The sequence below is a fragment of the Octopus bimaculoides genome, chromosome 1 (assembly GCF_046866305.1).
Source record: "Octopus bimaculoides isolate indiv1 chromosome 1, ASM4686630v1, whole genome shotgun sequence".
NCBI lineage: Eukaryota > Metazoa > Mollusca > Cephalopoda > Octopoda > Octopodidae > Octopus > Octopus bimaculoides.
The window spans coordinates 188,236,365-188,255,257 of NC_142928.1; the positions used below are offsets into that span (position 1 = coordinate 188,236,365).

Sequence of the window (18,893 nt, forward strand, 5' to 3'; positions counted from 1 at the left end):
ATTAAAAACAATTCAGTTCTCCTGTCTCAAGTGCACAAGCACAGAGCTGAGTATACACAGTTACTGAGCAATGATGGCCTAAACATTATTGTGAAAATTTTGCAAAAGACACAAAATACTTGCTGACCTCGTGGGTGCTGGTGCCTTGATGGCCCTGCAGGTACTGGTTCCACATAAAAACCATCTGTGCTAGCGCCACATTAAAAGCACACATGCTGGCACCACATATAAGAGCACCTCAGAATACTCTATGAAGTGGCTGGCATTAAGAAGGGCATCCAGCTGTAGAAACCATGCCAAAACAGACAACTGGAGCTTGGTGCAGCTCCCCAGCTCCTGTAAAACTGTCCAACCCCATGTCAGCATGGACATTAAATGATGAGGACATGATATATTAAACAACTAATATACAAAATAATACAATTGGTCCATAAAATAATACATACCTGTACTGTTCTTCGGAACTTCACTTCCACTTTTTCTTCTTCGTGGTCAGAGAACGAACATTCATCGTGGCTGAGATCTAATATAGCCTCTTTTATAGAACTTGGTTTTATGTCAGGAATTAAACCCTAAAATAATCAATGTAAGTCAATATGATAAAATTCACAAAGATTTTTTTCTTTGCTCAATATTTAGCAAAACCATAGATATTTAAGTTACCTTTAAGGAATCTGTAGAAATATCTATTGTCGTTGACTTGGTGGGTTTAGCACTGGTTCCCCATTTACGTTTACGTGGTACAGCAGAGGGAGCCGGTGCTGTAGCCTTCCCATCACATTTATCACTCGATTCTTCATTTTGCAACTTAACTACAACGCAAAATAAACAGAAAAATTAAAAACAACAGGAACAGAACCATTTAAAAAAAACATTTTTTAAAATTATTTTTTTATGAAAAATATAACTGTTGATATTTGTCATATCAAGAATATAGTTGGTGAGTTGAAGTAAGGTTATACTGAATGTGCAAACAACGTTGCACATAGATTCCTGTTTTACTTCACCATATTACAACCAAAAAGAGAAACAATGGTTAAATTTACTCACGAGACAACTGTAGAGATGTACGCTGAGTGGTATCATTATCTTGGTTTTTCTGTCCCTCCTCCTGCTGAAAGACAACCAGCTGACATTTTTTACTCAGATTAAAAACAAAAAGTAAAATAAACTAACATAAGATAATGTCTCATGGTGAAACATTTTTGTGGCTCTTTCATCACTTTAATCCATCAGAATATAAAATATTCATAAAAAAAAAAGAAAAAAGGAAATATTAATTGCTTAACTATCTGTCTACTCTTTATTTTCGTTGCTTCCAACCACTGGAATGTAGAACACATTCCCCATCAAAATTATCTAATACCATCAATATTAGGAGCATGAAGTAAAACCTTTTATCTCAAGATAAGTAGTCATTAAATAAATAACGAATAGAAGAGCAATGTTTTTTGGTTTTTTTTTTCAAATAGGAATCATAAACAGGGTGTTCAAAAAGTCTCTCCACAGTAAGTATTTAATGGTTTTCGGGCAATTCTTGTACACTGATCCTTTACTTGCTCCCCAGAAAAAAAAAAGTCTGGCGGTGTTAAATCAGGTGATCTTAGTGGCCAAAGTCCCTTCGAAATAATCCGTTCACCGAAAAACTCTTGAAATAGTGCCATGGTGATGCGCACGATGGAAAAACTTCACTGCGGAGAGACTTTTTGAACACCCTGTACAAAGTATTAATCATGTAATTATAATCATTGTTTAACGTCCGCCTATAATAACCAAATATACTAAAAATATTGTTTTCTTTTTATCCAAATAAATTTAAACCAACACTGTATTTTCAAACTTCATGCTCATCTCATTTTGTTTTTTATCAACTAAATAGCTCCTTGGCTCAGAAAGCAATATCTTAGTAGATATATATCTTAAGTGATATCTTAGTAGACGTACTGATCTAACACATGGTAAAGGTTATCAATACAGTCACAAAGTAGTGACAGCGTCAGTCAATACTTTCTATATCAAAAAGGCCTATACTGACTGATATCAATGTAGCTGCTCAAAAGATTCAAAGAATTACTGAGAACCGTAATTTTCAAAGTTAGAGGTTTTGGGGGTTTTCTTTTTCAGCTTCTCGGCTTAGCTGTAATTAATTTACATTTAATGTAAAATTCTAAAAAGTCACTGAAGAAAACAATCGTATATAAAGCCATCTCAATGACTATTTCTATCATAATAATTTTATCTTTTTTTCCTTTCATATACAGTAATCTTAATTTATGAGATGTCTGGATACTTTTAAATTGCTTTAATAAAGGATGTTACTTTTTGGCATATTATTTTCATTAAAATATTAAATTAATAAAATCTTTAAAACTAGAGACAATATGTAATAAATTATGAAATCTAATTAACATAAACATTCCACTGTTAAATTAAAAGTGAAAGAGTAAAAGTACTAATTAGAACGTTATCACATTAAATATGCTTTAATAGTAATATATTTTAAGTTATTAGCTTCAAGATCTATACATTCAAAACAAACAAAGAAATTTTAAATAATAAACAAGCTAGATATTAAAAGATTTACACATATTAAAAGGTATACATAATTAGAAATGGCTAGGTTTTTAACTAATTTACATTTTTATGAAAATACTAAAGTGAAGATATTTCTAAAATAAGAGAGCAAATGTTGAAGTTATTGCTGCCCAGTTTAGGCACTGCCAAAATACCAGCCTCAGTGAACGCTCTAAGCCTCCTCCTCCTCCTCCAGTAACATTGAACAAACAACCCAGCAGGAGAAGCATCATACATGTCATGCCATCTGACACAGGCAGGTGAAGTTGTCGCCGTCATCATCGTCACCATCATCAGCAGTATCATCACATCTTTGGGTATGACTCAAGGGCATGGGAAGTAAAAATATTTTTCTCATCAGTTGGTGCACGTTCTTCTAGTTTGATGTTCCGCATCTTCGATGAGTAAAGTTGCCAACCACCAGGGCTTAAGATTGTACACAACAACCAGAGATATCGATAATCTAGCTTCTTGAAAATGTTCGTAAAGAACTAAAGAAAGAAAGGTGTGTCGGTTTTTTTCTTTTTTTTTTTGTCTTTTGTTTTGTTTTTTAAATACGTTTTCAGAATACTGAGACAGGAGATGCATTAATGCTTTTACAAACAGTTCTTTCTAAGAAAGAAGTACATCGTATAAAATTATGAGAATGTCACTGCTTAAATATATTTATCAATGAATTCAACAAAATGGTTGTGAAAAAGTAATATTCTTCTGATAAACGAAGTCTTTAGAATAACAACAGAGGAACATAATAACTTAAAGAGTAGAACAACAAGAAGTTGAACACATTCAATGAGGATGGTGTAGCATGGTTGCATCAAACATTTCACTGCAACATAATAAGTATGGCTGATTCAAGCAGTCAGTCGAGTTGATTCATTCAATTGAGAATAAGAACATTCACAGATTTCCTTGTGTTGGTTAAGTTGTGTACTTCAGTATTTCACCAGTCTCAATGAAACGAAATAATAACCACAAATGACGTTGGTACTCTGGGAGAGCAGAAGATTGGTAATGTACCAATAACCAAAGAGCCTGAATTCTAGTAGCTTCCAAGAGATACGTTTGCAATACACAGGTTTCCTTTCTTTTTCTTTTTTCTGTTTTTGGTAACCAAAAATCAACAAAATGCTGTTGAGTGTGGAGCCAGCATTCTGTTAACAGATCCAACTACTACTGAAGAAAGAATGTCAATAATAATAACTAAATCAATCAATTAGTGATTGATTTAGAAAGTTCAATTAAATTATGATTGTGTGCAAATGTGAGATTGTTATTTATGTTAGCATATTTTCCATGATGCATGTAGAAAATTCCAAATAACTTTTGAGGTTGTTGTTTTTTTGTATGTTTGCTTTTTTTTTTAAATGCTATTTATGATCCAATTATGGTGGTGGCTTCTCACTCAAACAGTGAAAGTGTATGTGTTCATATATGAGATGTGTAGAGGTAGAATATAGTGACAACCTGAAATATCTAGAACCAATCTCAAGAAACAACTTCAATTCTGGTTGTGTGGTTTAAATATCAGTAGTAGTAGTAGTAGTATGGAAATTGGTAAAATCCTTAGGTATTGCATAAATCCTTTGAATATTGTTCCAATGGTGATAAACATGGTAATTCTCTCACGAGAAGTTCTGGCAATATGCCTCTCTTTCAAAATGATTTCAAGTTTCAATGAAACGTAGAAAAGTTCAATAAAGAAAATGCCATGGTAACAATATTCAGCATTGAAGAGATTTTTCCATCTGGCAGAATGATGATATATCGATGACTGCAAAACAACACTCCTCCTTTTGGCAGCGATATTCTCTTGCTTCAGATGAATTTTCCCCACATCTTCCTTTTCAGGGTGTCATGAGTTAAGGCTGGAGAGCGCATATCAGGTGAGACCAATGGCTACAAGTGGCTGATGTTGACATCAGTGTTGGCGTTCGCCCTTCAGCAGCTCACAGATTTGCAATTCTCTATTGCATTGAGGAGATAGTAAGGTGAAATTAAACACTGGGGAGGAACTGTGTCAAAAAAAAGCTAAGGACAATCAGCTCTTATCCTTGGCATCAAATATCTTAAAATTTTTCCCAGACTCAAAACAAAACATACATTTCCTTTTACCAAAACTCAAGATTTGTAAAAACAAACACTAAATCAAGACAATACTAAATAAAATTAAATAAAAAAAAAGCTTTTAACATTCACAATATTTAGAAAGCTACTTAATTAAAACTACTGAATTTCCGATATTATATTACACTATGTAAATTCTATTCTCACTGTTAATCTAATCAACTTATATTAAATTCTATGAAATTGTTCTATTTAAAAATTTAGTTTTTATAAATGGCTACAGGAATGCAAAAGAAATATTTAATATTTAACTAACCAGTTTTTACAACATACATTTGAGTCAGTAAAAAAAAAAAAAAACAAATAAAAATATTTTTAAAGTATATATATATTACAAAACTATCAAATTTATATTGTTGTAGACAATTTTTTTGGTGTAATTAAAACTAGAATTTACAGAGTTGGTAACTTAGTCTAATTATTTCAAAGAGTAAAAGAATCAAGCAGAAGTATTAATATCTCTCTGAAATGACTCAATAAAGTTTATTCAACAAAACTGGCTGCAAGACTTATTTCAACACCATTTTTATAAGTAATAAAAGTAATTTCATTTATCACTAATGGTTTATTAATTGCTATTTCTAACAATCAAAATATTTTACAAATCATTAAGCATATAAATCTTTATTCATACAGCCACTTATTTGTATAACATGATCAGAGATCTATACATCATTTACTGATCAAGGTTAAGCTAACATATGAAATAAAGTCATCTACCCAACAGCAGATTTGAACTCAAAACTCTTAGCAAGTTGTTCAATACTTTATCCAGTTGACCTGTTCGCTTCTACATCATATTCAATTCACATAATAAAATACTGAATACAGGCTTCCCTTACATTACAGAAGTGTTGCACTCGTGAAATTCTTGCCAAAACCTGGAGTTTCATAACATGAAACCTTGACTACACCTTGTTACATAAAAGTCAGTTTTATGTCAAACTCCATGCTAGAGAGCAATATTTTTTCGACATTTTCTGGACTGCAATATTTCTTCCATAGTACTGAAGATGCTCATTTGTAATCAGAAGTAGCTGATTTCAACAACTACAGTAACACAAGATGATTTATCTTCAGCAAAAGTTAAAAAATTTTTAACAAAAAAACTTTTCTAATTATTACGTTTCAATGTGAATTAGACTAAACCGTAATACATTTTGCTTATCATTTCAGATACCAGAGGAAGTATGTAATCAGCTTTCACTCAGAAACACTGACTACATTCGTTTTCAAAACTTTAATCTTTTATCATGTTATAATTATAATTACAAATTTTACCACAAATATATATTTAATATATAGTTATAATTAGCATTTTAACGCATATTTATATTTAATATTTAGTTTAGAAAGATATTATTGAAATTATTTTTTACAATTAGAAAGTAATTTGGGATTCACTAAGTTCAAATCTAATTCTTTGATTTAAAAAAAAACAAACTATTAGCAAATAAATATTACAAGCAACATAAAACACACATACATACATCCACACTCAAATATACAAATATTCTCAAATAGGAAATGGGAGATAAACAAAAGCATTTAAAATAAAATTTAAAATGTTTGAAAACTGTAAATTTGTAAATTTTTATGTAAATAATATCTAGGAAACAAAAAAAAAATAAATAAAATCATTATTAAACACAATCTTGCAGAATATTTGTTTCAAACAGCCTAATATCAACAATTTCATTAAATAAAAAGTTCAAGTGTATTTCTCATCAATCAGATGAGCAGATTTCCAATGTTTCAGAGAATAATAACTTAGAATTAAAATTAAAACAATTGTTTTAAAGAAATAGTTAAGATCTTTCTGTGTACAATATTTGTTTAATTAAATCTTCAGGCAAAATTTTGAATTTAAATTTACATAGCAATGCATATTCAACATCAACGAGTAAAAAATGTATCACTTTTAATATTTAATAAAAGTTTTTTTTAAAAGGATGCAAAGTATTTTCACTTTGATCATCTTGGAAAAATTTCTCTTCTGTTTTACTTTTCCATTTTGTGACTAATTCCCCGTGATCATGAGATCTACTTTAACGTAAAGAGGAACTAAAACGTGATGGCCAGTTAATGTCAGGATAGATTCAGGTCTTAACGAAAAAAAAAAAAAAAAATGGTTTCTTTCCAAGTTCTTTCTTTCTTACAATACATGAGAAAATAACATGCATCACACTTTGACAATAAAGTGAAATAGTGCAAACAGCAATCAAACAAGTCAAAATTTGAGCTGGGAATGTATACAAAGCTAAAGGACTAACTAGAAAATATGATGGGCTTTTTTGTCTAATTGTAATGGACATTAATCAAAACAGTATCCTCTCCCAAAGAATATAGACATATAAATTTAAGAATACATTAATAATTGACAACTTTACCTCGTTATTTTCATTTGCTGCCACTTCCTCTTTCGGTTGCTGGGGTTCACTCTCTACATCACTAAAACACAAATTGAGTAAATTGACATCAGCACAGAAAGTCACAAGCAGTCAACACAACCAGTCTAGATTATAGTACAAAGATTCTGCTCAGCAGTAGTGTCACCTCGTGAGATATCAATTCCCAATCAATTAGATATCAATCATTGTAACACATTCTATAAACAAAATTCCTCTAAATTTAAAAATTGATCTTAAAACATCAGCTGAAATTGTCAGCCAGAAAATAAAGGTAACAATCAAAGAATACTAATGACTTACTAAAACTAAATCAGTGTTGAGAATATATACACAGGCTAATACTTCACACTACAGCTTTTGAATCTTACACATTACATTAATGACACAAAATCCAGCAGATATTAGTTTACAACAGATTTTTTTTTTTTTTTTTTTTTTGTCCATCATATGAATTTTTTTAATTGAAAGAAAAGGGAAAAAAAATACAAAACTATCCAGGATGTGGCCAAGTGTTTTCACAACGAACCACAGCCACAAAACTAACCTATCAGCAGCGGCAGGGGAGATAACTTCATCTCGTTTATTTTTTTTCATTTCACAACTCGGAACTGCTACATTAGTAACAATTTCCTCAGTTTCATTTACTTCTTTTTTATCCTGAAATGGAGTAAAATGTCATCACATTAAATGGAATATTACTATCACTTCTATCATTAATATTATCATTAGAAGTATTATAATTATTGATATAGATTTTATAACTTTAGTCAGTTCAATGCTTTAAATCTAAATTCTGTCACCAAACAATAGCAATCCTTGTTTGATCAACTCCAGGTTTTCTGTTTTTTTTTTTTTTGCATGCTAGTATGGGTTAGATGAATACTCATTATTGGGACAATGTTTCACAGCCAAGCACCCTTCCTATTAATAACCAGTACCTTGTTTCCAAGCAAAGGATCTTTTTCTTATTCCACTTCTTATCAATATGAGATTGAGGGTGGTTTTTGATTAACAATTCCATACAAAGGAATGATAAATGAACATTCTCACACACACACTATGGGCTTCCACAAAGTTTCTGTCTACCAATTCCACTCACAAGGCATTGAAAACCCATGAAGAAACTTGCCCAAGGTGTCACACAGTCAAATAGAACTTGAAACTGTGGCTATAAAAAAAAAAAAGTAACATTGTTATTCCAGTGGCACTCCATCAGTTACAAGCATTTCAGTTGATTCGATGAACTGAACAGCCTACTCATGAAATTAATGTGCAGAAGGGTTAAATCAATATTTAACTGGGAAAGAAAAGGCCAAAAGATTCTATATCTGAACTTTGGATTAATAAAATCCACTGTAAGACAAAATGGGAAGCTATCTAAAACAAGAAAAATGGCAATAATAATTGCAACAGTAAAAATTCATTTCTTACATTGACATAGGGGGGGGGGGGGTGAAAGACTACAGTTGAGTGATTTGACACAAAACATGAAAATCTTTATTTTATTGAGGAAAATATGTCAATTTTTGTATGATCTAAATCAAAAAATCATCCTAATATTTCTGCCAAGACACCATCACATTGGTAGGGTGTCAGGTTACTTGTGAGTCCTCTTATAAATGCTACTAATAACATGGAATCTAGTACAACTTGTTGCATGCTCAGGTCGTCAGCAACTAAACTGGCACTCCCATTAAGCTTGCCTGGTGAGGAGAGTTGCTAGAGACCCACCAGGATTAAAAACAAGACCTATCAAAAGGACAAATGAACCCAGTGTAGGTTCAACAAGTACCTAGCAATAGCAAGAGCCCTCAGAAATTCCAGGTTGGTGTCCAGTGTGCTGGAAGGCCACTGGGAGTAAAGCACCCCTTAGCGTTTGTTAAAGCATGCTGCTTCAAACCCAGGCTATGTCTGCTCTGATAAATGGCGGTAACTTGGTCAGTGAATCTTCTGCAACAGTCGACAAGATGACAGATCGTGTGTGTGTGTGAGTATACATGTGATCAGGAGCCACGTGTGAACTTGAATTCTCACTGAAACACCAAACATGCATTGATCAGAGCTGGCTCAACACCCCTGGGTGAATGCCGCCACCAGTACAAGTAAGTATTTAGTTAAGGCAGGGAACTATATAACCATCTAAGCCAACCAGTATGGAGTAGAAGTCTTAAAAATTATAGTGTTTATACTAGTTATTTTATACACCATTACTCACTGTTAAATTGAGGTTATTATTTTAAAGTTTAAGAATAACAAGAGAACATTTACTGATGGGAAAGGGGCCACAATACTGTAAGGTCTCAAATTTATTGTAAAAGTCCTAGTCAACACAAATATTACTATGAAGATATTCATATAAAAGAAATTTAGGGGTATTCCTATTTCTAGATTACCTGGTATTTTAAATTAATTACTAAACTAATTATACACACAATTTTAAATACCTGTTCCTCTGAAGACTTTGTGGGTGTCTTTTTCTTTGCAGGTGAGCTAGAAACGGAGCTGGATCTGGAATGGGATGGGGATCGGGATCGAGATCTAGACCGTGAAGGAGACCGTGATGAAGCCGAGTTTGACCATGATCGGGAGCGGGATGCTGAACGGGATCTCGAAGATGCAGATCTTGATCGGGCTCGAGCTTCTGAAGACTTCATGTCAGGTTCCTTCCGTGAACTACTCGAAGACGACCGAGATCTAGACCGAGAGGAATGAGAACGAGATCTTCGGTTGCTTGAATGAGACGACACAGACCTGCAAAGAAAAAGATTTAAAAGGAGCTTAATTATCAGTCATACAGAAAATCAAAATGTGTTTAGTATACACTATACAATAAAATAAAAACCCAAACGAAGCTAATCAATTTTAGACCATTTTGCAAAAAAAAATTTTAAAAAAACACTTTACATTATTTTCACATTTTTAATTAGTAGTATTAAAAATAAAAATCACTTGCTCAAACTAGTTAGTAAAACAAACATCCTAGAAAAATATTTGTATAAATAGTGAAATATTCTAATCTTCAAACTCAGATTTTGCTCCCAAAAAATTATATCAGTTCTTACTTAATCTGTGTAATTCTTGAAAGTATGAACAACTAAAGAGAACTTCCCTTGAGTAAACTTTTTTGAAAAAATGTTGACCACAACATCTATGAACCTGAAATATAAAACCCTTTTGGAATGTTTTTTCAAGTGGGCATGTGCGAACCACATATAACCCAGTTTTTAGAAAAGGTACACCATGTACCTGCTGTCATAGAAGGCAAATGAAAGTGTTAGTATCTGGAAGGGTCTCTGGTTGTAAAAAGACACTGCCCCAGAAAGATCCATCTAACCCATGTCAGAATGGGGAAGTAAAAACAATGATTATATAATGTCAGAAATTCAACAGAGCCATTTATAAGGGCAATGAGATTATTTTATGAACTTAATTCTCGAAAGTTTATCTTCTACTATTGGAATATTTTCAGCTTCCAAATTCTAATGGCAGAATATAGCAAGCATGAAGATGCTAGATGTTATTTGGTGGTAATATAATCCTGAAAACTGGTGGCTTCACTAACTAGAAGCTAAATCTACTGTAATATTCAATATTACAGGAGATAGTTTACTGCAATTAGCGCTTCATCTTCTTTTGAACTGAACCACACCAACTGAAAATACTATGACAGACTTTATTTTCTGACAACTTTGCCTTTTGTAGCTTGTTTGCAACTTTCCACAAAACTACAAAGCTTTTGTTTTCTCTAACCAGGAAATAAATTTCTAACAAAGTACCAATGGAAGCTGTAATTCTCACACCATTTCTCCATTAGTATTAGTAAACATTATTGAAACAGCTGGTCTGGAGAACAAGCTACAAACTTAGTCATCTGGAGCCCATCTTCTATTTTATAACACTCGCTAAAGAAAGACTTCAGTCCAGCACTTGAAGTTAATGAACTACAAACTGGTTATGCAGTATTTCAACCAATTACAATCATGAACAGTTTTTCTCCATGACACGTCTATATGGTAATTAAGATTGGTGGAATGCAATGCCAAGCTAAGGGCTCTCAACTCTTTAATGGAGCACACAGATGCCATGATGACAATTTGGACTTGGTGGAACCCATCCCTCTCCAGGTATGATCACAACTGGTTTCTTCCAAAAAGAGAATAATCAACTCCAGTACTTGTCTAGTACTTTATTTTATCAACCCTGAAAAGACAAAAGGCAAAGCTGACCTTGGTAGGATTTGAACTCACGAGCACAGAGAGCTGGAGAAATTACCACAGAGCATTCTATCCAATGCTCTAACAACTCTGCTAGTTGGCCATCTTAAAGACAATAACAGTGATAGAATACATGCCTTCAGCCAGTAAGCAGCAATCTCACTATCACTGCCTATTTAGGCTACGTAACACTACATAATATATGCTGTCAACTAGTAAGCTGACAAGTATATATTATGTATTGTTGTGTAATCTTAACAGGCAGGGATATTGTAGTATTCCTACTCTGCAGTATCCCTATCAATCAAGACTACATTGCAATGACATAAACAAACTAAGAAACTTCCTGAAATATGGCAAAAGTATATAAATAAAGCTTAATCATGACTTTTAACTATAAGAGACCACTGTAAGTGGTAATAGGCAGGGATAAATACATCTTCCATCAAATGCCAAAAAATGTTAGTACTAAATAGTTTTTTGTAATATTATTATTATTATTATTATTATTATTATTATTATTAATATTACTGAACAAAAACATTTTATACACTCTTCCAGTACTTTTAATAATATATTAGTATTTCAGACATTTGAACTGATATATTTATCAAAATGCATTTTAAGAAGAAAAAAAAATTCAAAAATTAAATGTGTACTTCAGCAAAATTAAATATCTGATGTGCAATTCAAGTGACTTCAGTGCAATTATTTCCTTGTGTACAAAAAAAAAATTACTTCAGAGACCATTTGAAACTTAGTATTTCTATTATTTTCTTCAGGTTTCACATAACTGCAACAGTCATCATATAATCAACTTTGCAACTCAACTGTTAAATTCATTTCAACAAACCATTCCAAATTGTAAATATAGAAAATTATTCCAAAGATAGACATGAGTTATAGCAAGTCTACAAAAATGCACTTAACTATTTCATTATTCTATTAACTCTTTTGTAACCATAATTCTACTGAAATACATTGCCTTTATTTCAATTAATTGTGAAAATTACAAAGAAATTAGTAAAAATAACTTTCCATTATTAATCTGGTATTTTGAACATAGTTTAACGTGAAGTTTTTAAGGAAGGTTTTTAACTTAGCCAACATTAAAACAGAAAGTTTGCATCATAGAATCAAGGGCAATCTGAGACAGATTGATACCAAAAAGGTTAAATAGAATATATATAGTCTATGGAGTTGAGCAAGAAAGATATAGAATTACTTTACTAAAGTACAGGAAAGACACTGCAGTAATGTGCATTGTATTTTCATCATGTCTTTCTAGAATATTTAAATATCTTGAAAGAAATATTCCCTACTAAAAGGAAAATCCACACAGATCATATGTACAGGCATGGCTGTGTGGTAAAGAAGCCTGGTTTGGAGTTGTCTCATTGTGCAGCATCTTGGTTAAGTGTCTTCTATTATAGCCCTAGATTTAACCAATGCTGGGATTGAATTTGGTACAATTCTTCCAGTTAAAAGTATTATGGCATGAACCTACCAGAAAAACTGTTATGAATTTGACATAAAATGTTGATTGAAAAGATACCCTTGAAATTAATTATTGTTAGTATATACATTTGATTTCTAATTCCTCAATAACAAAACTAGTAACAATAGACTTAACGTAGATGAAATTTCTTGATTTTAAAAACAGAAAAGATTTCTTTGTGACTAGTGTTAAATGAATCAGTACAAAGTTATCGAAGACCAGAGTGAGAAACAACAAATGTTAGATCCAAAAGACAAAAAAGACCTACGGATCCAAAATAGAGTCAATGAAAACAAATTCAATGAAAGCCTTAGGATATGACATACATACTTTTCCAAAAGGTGAAATAAGTGTGGAATCTAAATGAAATGTACAAAAACACTGCTGAAACTAAGTTGTAATTAACAGTTGTGTTTTCTTAATAAGACAATTAACAAAGTAAAATAATAAGTTCCAGAAGGCAAATAGCATAATAGTGCCTACCCAAAGATGTATTAAAGCCTTCAGCAAGTAATAGAGTTATACATGCAAAAGAATCACCCCATAGCCAAGATTTTGGGAAATAAGATCAGCCACTACACTGTACATATGTCTCAAATATACCGACACAGATAAATGAATGCAGTCAATAAAATATTTTTATGTTAGGTCTGTAATCACTATTGACTAATAATAACTGCAGAGCCATTTGCTCAGTAACACTACCAGTAGCAATGGTTTGGGGGGGGGGAAGCATTTTGCACTGAAAAGAATCCTTTGAAGAAGAGATGGCATTCATACTTCTCCCAAGATGAACAATAACAAATCTTGAATAATTCTAAGAAATAACTAAAACAATAATAATTTGAAAAAGGAAAGTAAATAGGAAAACTTGACAAATCATTCTAGTCATGCCACTGTAAGAAGATAAATGGTAATGTTGTTATAAACATGCAGACAGTGTGATACTGTAAGAAAGCTTCTATTTGGCAGTCAACTGTGCTGGTCTGACCGAAATTACTTTCCTTTTTATAAAGTTGTTCAAAGATATATGCTAACAATTTCATTCAAGCTACTAATAAAAGCATCTATTTCTGACAAAATCAGAATCATTTAGAAAAAATTCTTGTGTATACTTATCAAGATGTATTTGATAGAAAATGAACACCACAATGATTGACAACTTGGAGGCATTGTAGATAAATCACATGAAATACATAGATTGTGTTTAAAAAACCTGAGGTGAATAAAACTAATTTAGAATATAAAAATTGTGTTGTTTAACATTACATTGCAATAAAAAGAAATTTTCTTAGTGTCTCACTCTCTTTACATTAAAGAGAGTCAAGTTACAGTGTATTCAGAAGTTCTTAGTGTATGCAAAAAAATTTGCTTGAATTTTCAAAATCAGTTAACCAAAGATGAGAGACCAGAAGAGATGATGATGATAATGATAATGATAAAAATAAAGAAAACAAAATTAAACCAGCACACAAAATTTTTTAAATATGTTGCTTAGGATAAACTTTTTTTTTTTTTTTTTTTTTTTTTTCAAAAAATAAAATTGTCCAAGTTAGGTTAAAATTGGTATTTGCATATTTGAACTAATCCTACCTTCATTTAGAATATGAAAATATAGTGAAAGATAACTGCAAGGAAAATATAGCAAAATATTTTTCTTAAATTTTTTTTTTTTTATTTTTTTTTTTTTGTTATGAGAGCTATGATTATAAAACAAAAAAAAAAAGAAAATAATAGAATGGTGCGAAGTTAGTTCCTTTTCAGTTTTAAATTCAACAATACATCAAATAACCACCGTGTTTGATAGCAACCTTTAAAATCTTCCAAAATACTTGGATCAAACATTCAAGGAATTCTTTCCAAACAAAAATATCAATAGATACAAAAAAAAAAAAAAAGGAAACAATGTTTTTAATATAATTATTGCTTGATATTCCATTAGGTATTTGCTCATAATGGTTGGCACCAATTGGAATATCATGGAACATGAAACCAGTATGGTCAGTTTAGAAAATAAAATTTAAATGCTATTAGTATTAAGGAATATTTTTATTAAATGGTTTTACTTCAATCATTCCACTTTTAAGAAAAATACTTAAAGCTGACACACATACACACTGGATCTAATAAAAATAAAAAAAAATAAGGGTAATTAAATTGTTTTTAAAAATTGAAGCATTCAAAGTTCATAAATAAAATAATTAAAACATGGAAATAATTCTCTTTTATAAAGTAGATCAAATGCAAATGACAGTAACAGCAATAGCTCACAATATACTGGGCAAATACAGGTGGTTGTTTTACCTGGTATATTACGAGATACTTAGCTATAGCTTCATGTGCACTGAACATCATAAAGGAGACATATTTTCATATTTCCCCCAATGCTTTGTAAATTAAGATCAAAATATTTTAAATACTTTCAACAAATACTTTAAAACTACATCTTTTAATAGCTAATTGATCAAAGGGACAGTTTTTGAAGTACTTTAATAAGAGACATTAAATAATTCAGTCTTTGATGTAATTCCAATGAGTCTCATTTGACAACTGGCTATGGTCATATGAGGAACCCAAAGACAGCTCATACCAATCTGTAAAACATTTCCAATATTAACAAAGTCATGTTAATAAAGATGCTATATAATAAAGCCATTAATATGCTCTTTACTTTTCCTTGCTTGCAAGAATTGGGCAGATTTAGAAAACAGAATCTAAGGCCTCAGGCCTGTTTGTACGAGAATTTCATCATCAACCACCGTCACTGATTAAATCAGCTGCTTCAATGTGACATCGGCATAAGAGAAGATTTCATGGATTCAGAAACTCCTCAACTCCAATATCAAGAATCAGGAGTAATCATGATGGCTATATTAACTGTGTGTACAAGAACAATAAAAAAGTGTACTTCCTTAGGACTGAGGGATTCTTTATACTACATTAATATCATTTAGGTTGGTTGTTCCCAGGGAAGGGTTACATCATCCAATCCAAACATTACAGCAAAACAAATAAATATACAGACACACACACACACACACACACTATATATATATATATATATATATACACACACACACACACATTCTATATATATATATATATATATATATATATATATATATACACACATTCTATATATATATATATATATATATACACACACACACACATTCTATATATATATATAAACACATTCTATCTATATATATATATATATATATACACACACACATTCTATCTATAAATATATATATAAACACATTCTATCTATATATATATATATACACACACACATTCTATCTATAAATATATATATATATATATATACACACACACACACACACACATTCTATATATATATATATATATATATATATATATATATATATATATATATATATATGAGAGAGAGAGAGATTACATTACATACGTACATACATATCAAATTGAGAAATTCCATGTAACATCATTCCACAGCATTTCATATTAGGAGTGTCTTCTCTACCTGAAGACTGTTTGCAGGAAGAAACTCAGTAAAATGTACATTACATTGAATGTCTTAAACTGATATATACATAAATATAAACACACATACACTTTTTTTACCATTTAAAGCTACTACATGCCGGTTAGTGTTAATGTATGCCATCATAAGCAAGTGTGAGTGTGTGTTTATGTTATATTTTAAATACATGACCAATCTAAACATAAGAACCTACAAGACTGAAATAATTCCAAATCCAACATAAACCATCCACCTATAATTGCTCAAAGGTGACAAAGGCTTTAAGCAAGTCACAGTATGATTAGAAAGGACATTATCATAAAGTACAGAAAAATACACAAAATGTTCAAAATTTGGTATTTTGGCTAACATACACTATGTTCAGAGATTTGGAGTAATCCTCAATTCAATAGGTAGGATGTAACATGACTGGGCTATTTGATGAAACACAGCATGCCATCGATACAATACAATTCAAACTACAAAACAAAATATTTAGAACTTAACTTGCAACATTTAATACTTGATAGAAATAAACTGTGCAAAGAAACTCAACAAAAAGAAAAATATTTACAGAATTCCTCAGAGCTACAAAATTATCAAGATACACAAACCTAAGGAATACATCAATTCTATGACAGAAATAAACGATATAGTAAAATAAAATATAGAGAATTCAAATCCCAAAACATAAATAGTTCAAGACTGAAACAATTAGAGGATAGACCAAGGTAGACAACTCTGTACAATCTAATCACAATAGTAACTTTTCTCCTTTCCCTACACAAGAAAACTTAGTTCTCAAGCCAGAATTAGAACGGTTAAATTTATGAAAATTTCCAACAATCATTGTCAACTAAATATTACCATATTTAATATTGAAGATATTGATTCTGAATAGAGCAAGTATTTATTGAAAACAATGGCACAACAGGAAATAATCTACCTAATGTATTAAACCACCTACACAAGATTTAAAATGGAAGCTATTAATGAATTTAGTTCAAACCATATATTAAACTATCTAAACTTATTAAGAAGACAAAACAAAATATAAAAGGTGAAATATATATTTTACAAACATAGAGTCCAATAATAACTTGGGGAGAAATATACCCTGCAGTTTCAAATATTTCAATAGATTAATTCAATTATATCATAACTTTTATTAAGAAAACTAAATTTTATAAAAAGGAAAAATATGTGAAGACAAATTTAAAGGATTTTTGATGCTAAATTAAAAGGTGCTTTTTAGTGTCAATATTAAATTAGCCCAATTTCTAAGACACAAGGACTGTTTAACTACTCTAATGTGAATATCACATTTAAAGATAATTTAAAAAGCGAAAAGAATATACATAACAACATGGAAAATAGAAGTAACTTATGAAAACTATATGCATTGAACTATGACAGGCTGAAACATTGAAATTACAAATTAAAATTAAAAAGGGAGAAAAAGAAAAGAATTTCCTAAGCAACACTTACTTTAGTACAGCCACTTGTTATACTGGCTCCAAGATCAGTTCGGTCCAAATCGCCAACAAAGTGTCAGGGAATTGACAGTGACTGTGTGTACACAAAGCCAATCTTTTGACCAATAGCACTAATTAGTTGCTAGCAGTCACAGCAAGTGTCATTTGGTTTTGCTTTCACTTTTTTTTTTTTGCTTTCTTTTGGTTTTTTTTTTTTTTTTTTCTCTTTTAACATAAAAATAACTGTTGAATTCTAGAGTTTAAGCTTGTGGGTATATAGTATTCAATATAAAATATCATAGAAAAACCAACTCAAATTTAGTACAAGTATATATGAAAGATCACAGAACATGGAATTGCCTATATTTCACTAATACTGACCAACTAAGTTGCAGAAATAATTTCAGCATAATTAGCCTTAATTAATAAATGGTAGCTAACGCCTTACTTACAATCAAAACTATTGTTAGTAAACGAATGACAGTAAAAATCACAAAAGTCTACCTTAGCAAATTGAAAAAGATGTTTGTGTGTCCATGTATGTTACGTAGAAAAGACAAAAGATATCTGGTGTACTCAATAAACATTTAAATTCACAATTCTATGAACATCAAATTTTATTTCTAGAAACATCATAATCATTTTCAGCAACCATTTTTTTTTTTTTTTTTCATTCACACATTCTCAAAACTACAAATTCATTTCCTTTTATATCTCAATCTCTCTTTATTTGTATTTCATCTCTCAGAAATGGGGGGATGGGGGTTAATATTTAATCTTACATTACAAATAAATATCTCCATGTGGGTTTCATCAATGGTTCATTTGGTGTGTGGCAAGATATTTGAAACAAGTTTATTCATGTTTATTCATTTTCAACAGTTCACTCACCAAACAGAGCTACAAATAGCTCTTGTTTTATCAGCGGTTCTCAACCGGGATCCACAAGATTTTGTTGTTAAAATTTATGTGCAATAAATTGCTTATATTTCTACAATACACAAAATATTAAAAAAATTTTTTTTTTATACAACTCTAAATATTTAATTATAAAAATTTATTTATATATATATATGTATATATATA

At 30.8% G+C, this 18,893-nt stretch overlaps 1 protein-coding gene across 3 annotated transcripts in view; it reads right to left on the minus strand.

Annotated features, from left to right (window-relative positions):
* Positions 1 to 18,893, minus strand: part of LOC106877945 (uncharacterized) — a 114,115-nt gene that overhangs the window by 11,224 nt on the left and 83,998 nt on the right. For 2 of the 3 annotated variants that reach the window (XM_089364042.1, XM_089364054.1), the window contains 6 exons: positions 9,557 to 9,863; positions 7,657 to 7,769; positions 7,092 to 7,152; positions 1,051 to 1,114; positions 664 to 812; positions 447 to 572 (listed from right to left, as the gene is read on the minus strand). In XM_089364042.1, coding sequence (XP_089220168.1) covers positions 447 to 572; positions 664 to 812; positions 1,051 to 1,114; positions 7,092 to 7,152; positions 7,657 to 7,769; positions 9,557 to 9,863 — 820 coding nt within the window. The remainder of the gene's footprint in view (positions 1 to 446; positions 573 to 663; positions 813 to 1,050; positions 1,115 to 7,091; positions 7,153 to 7,656; positions 7,770 to 9,556; positions 9,864 to 18,893) is intronic. The other variant, XM_089364049.1, reaches the window with a different exon arrangement.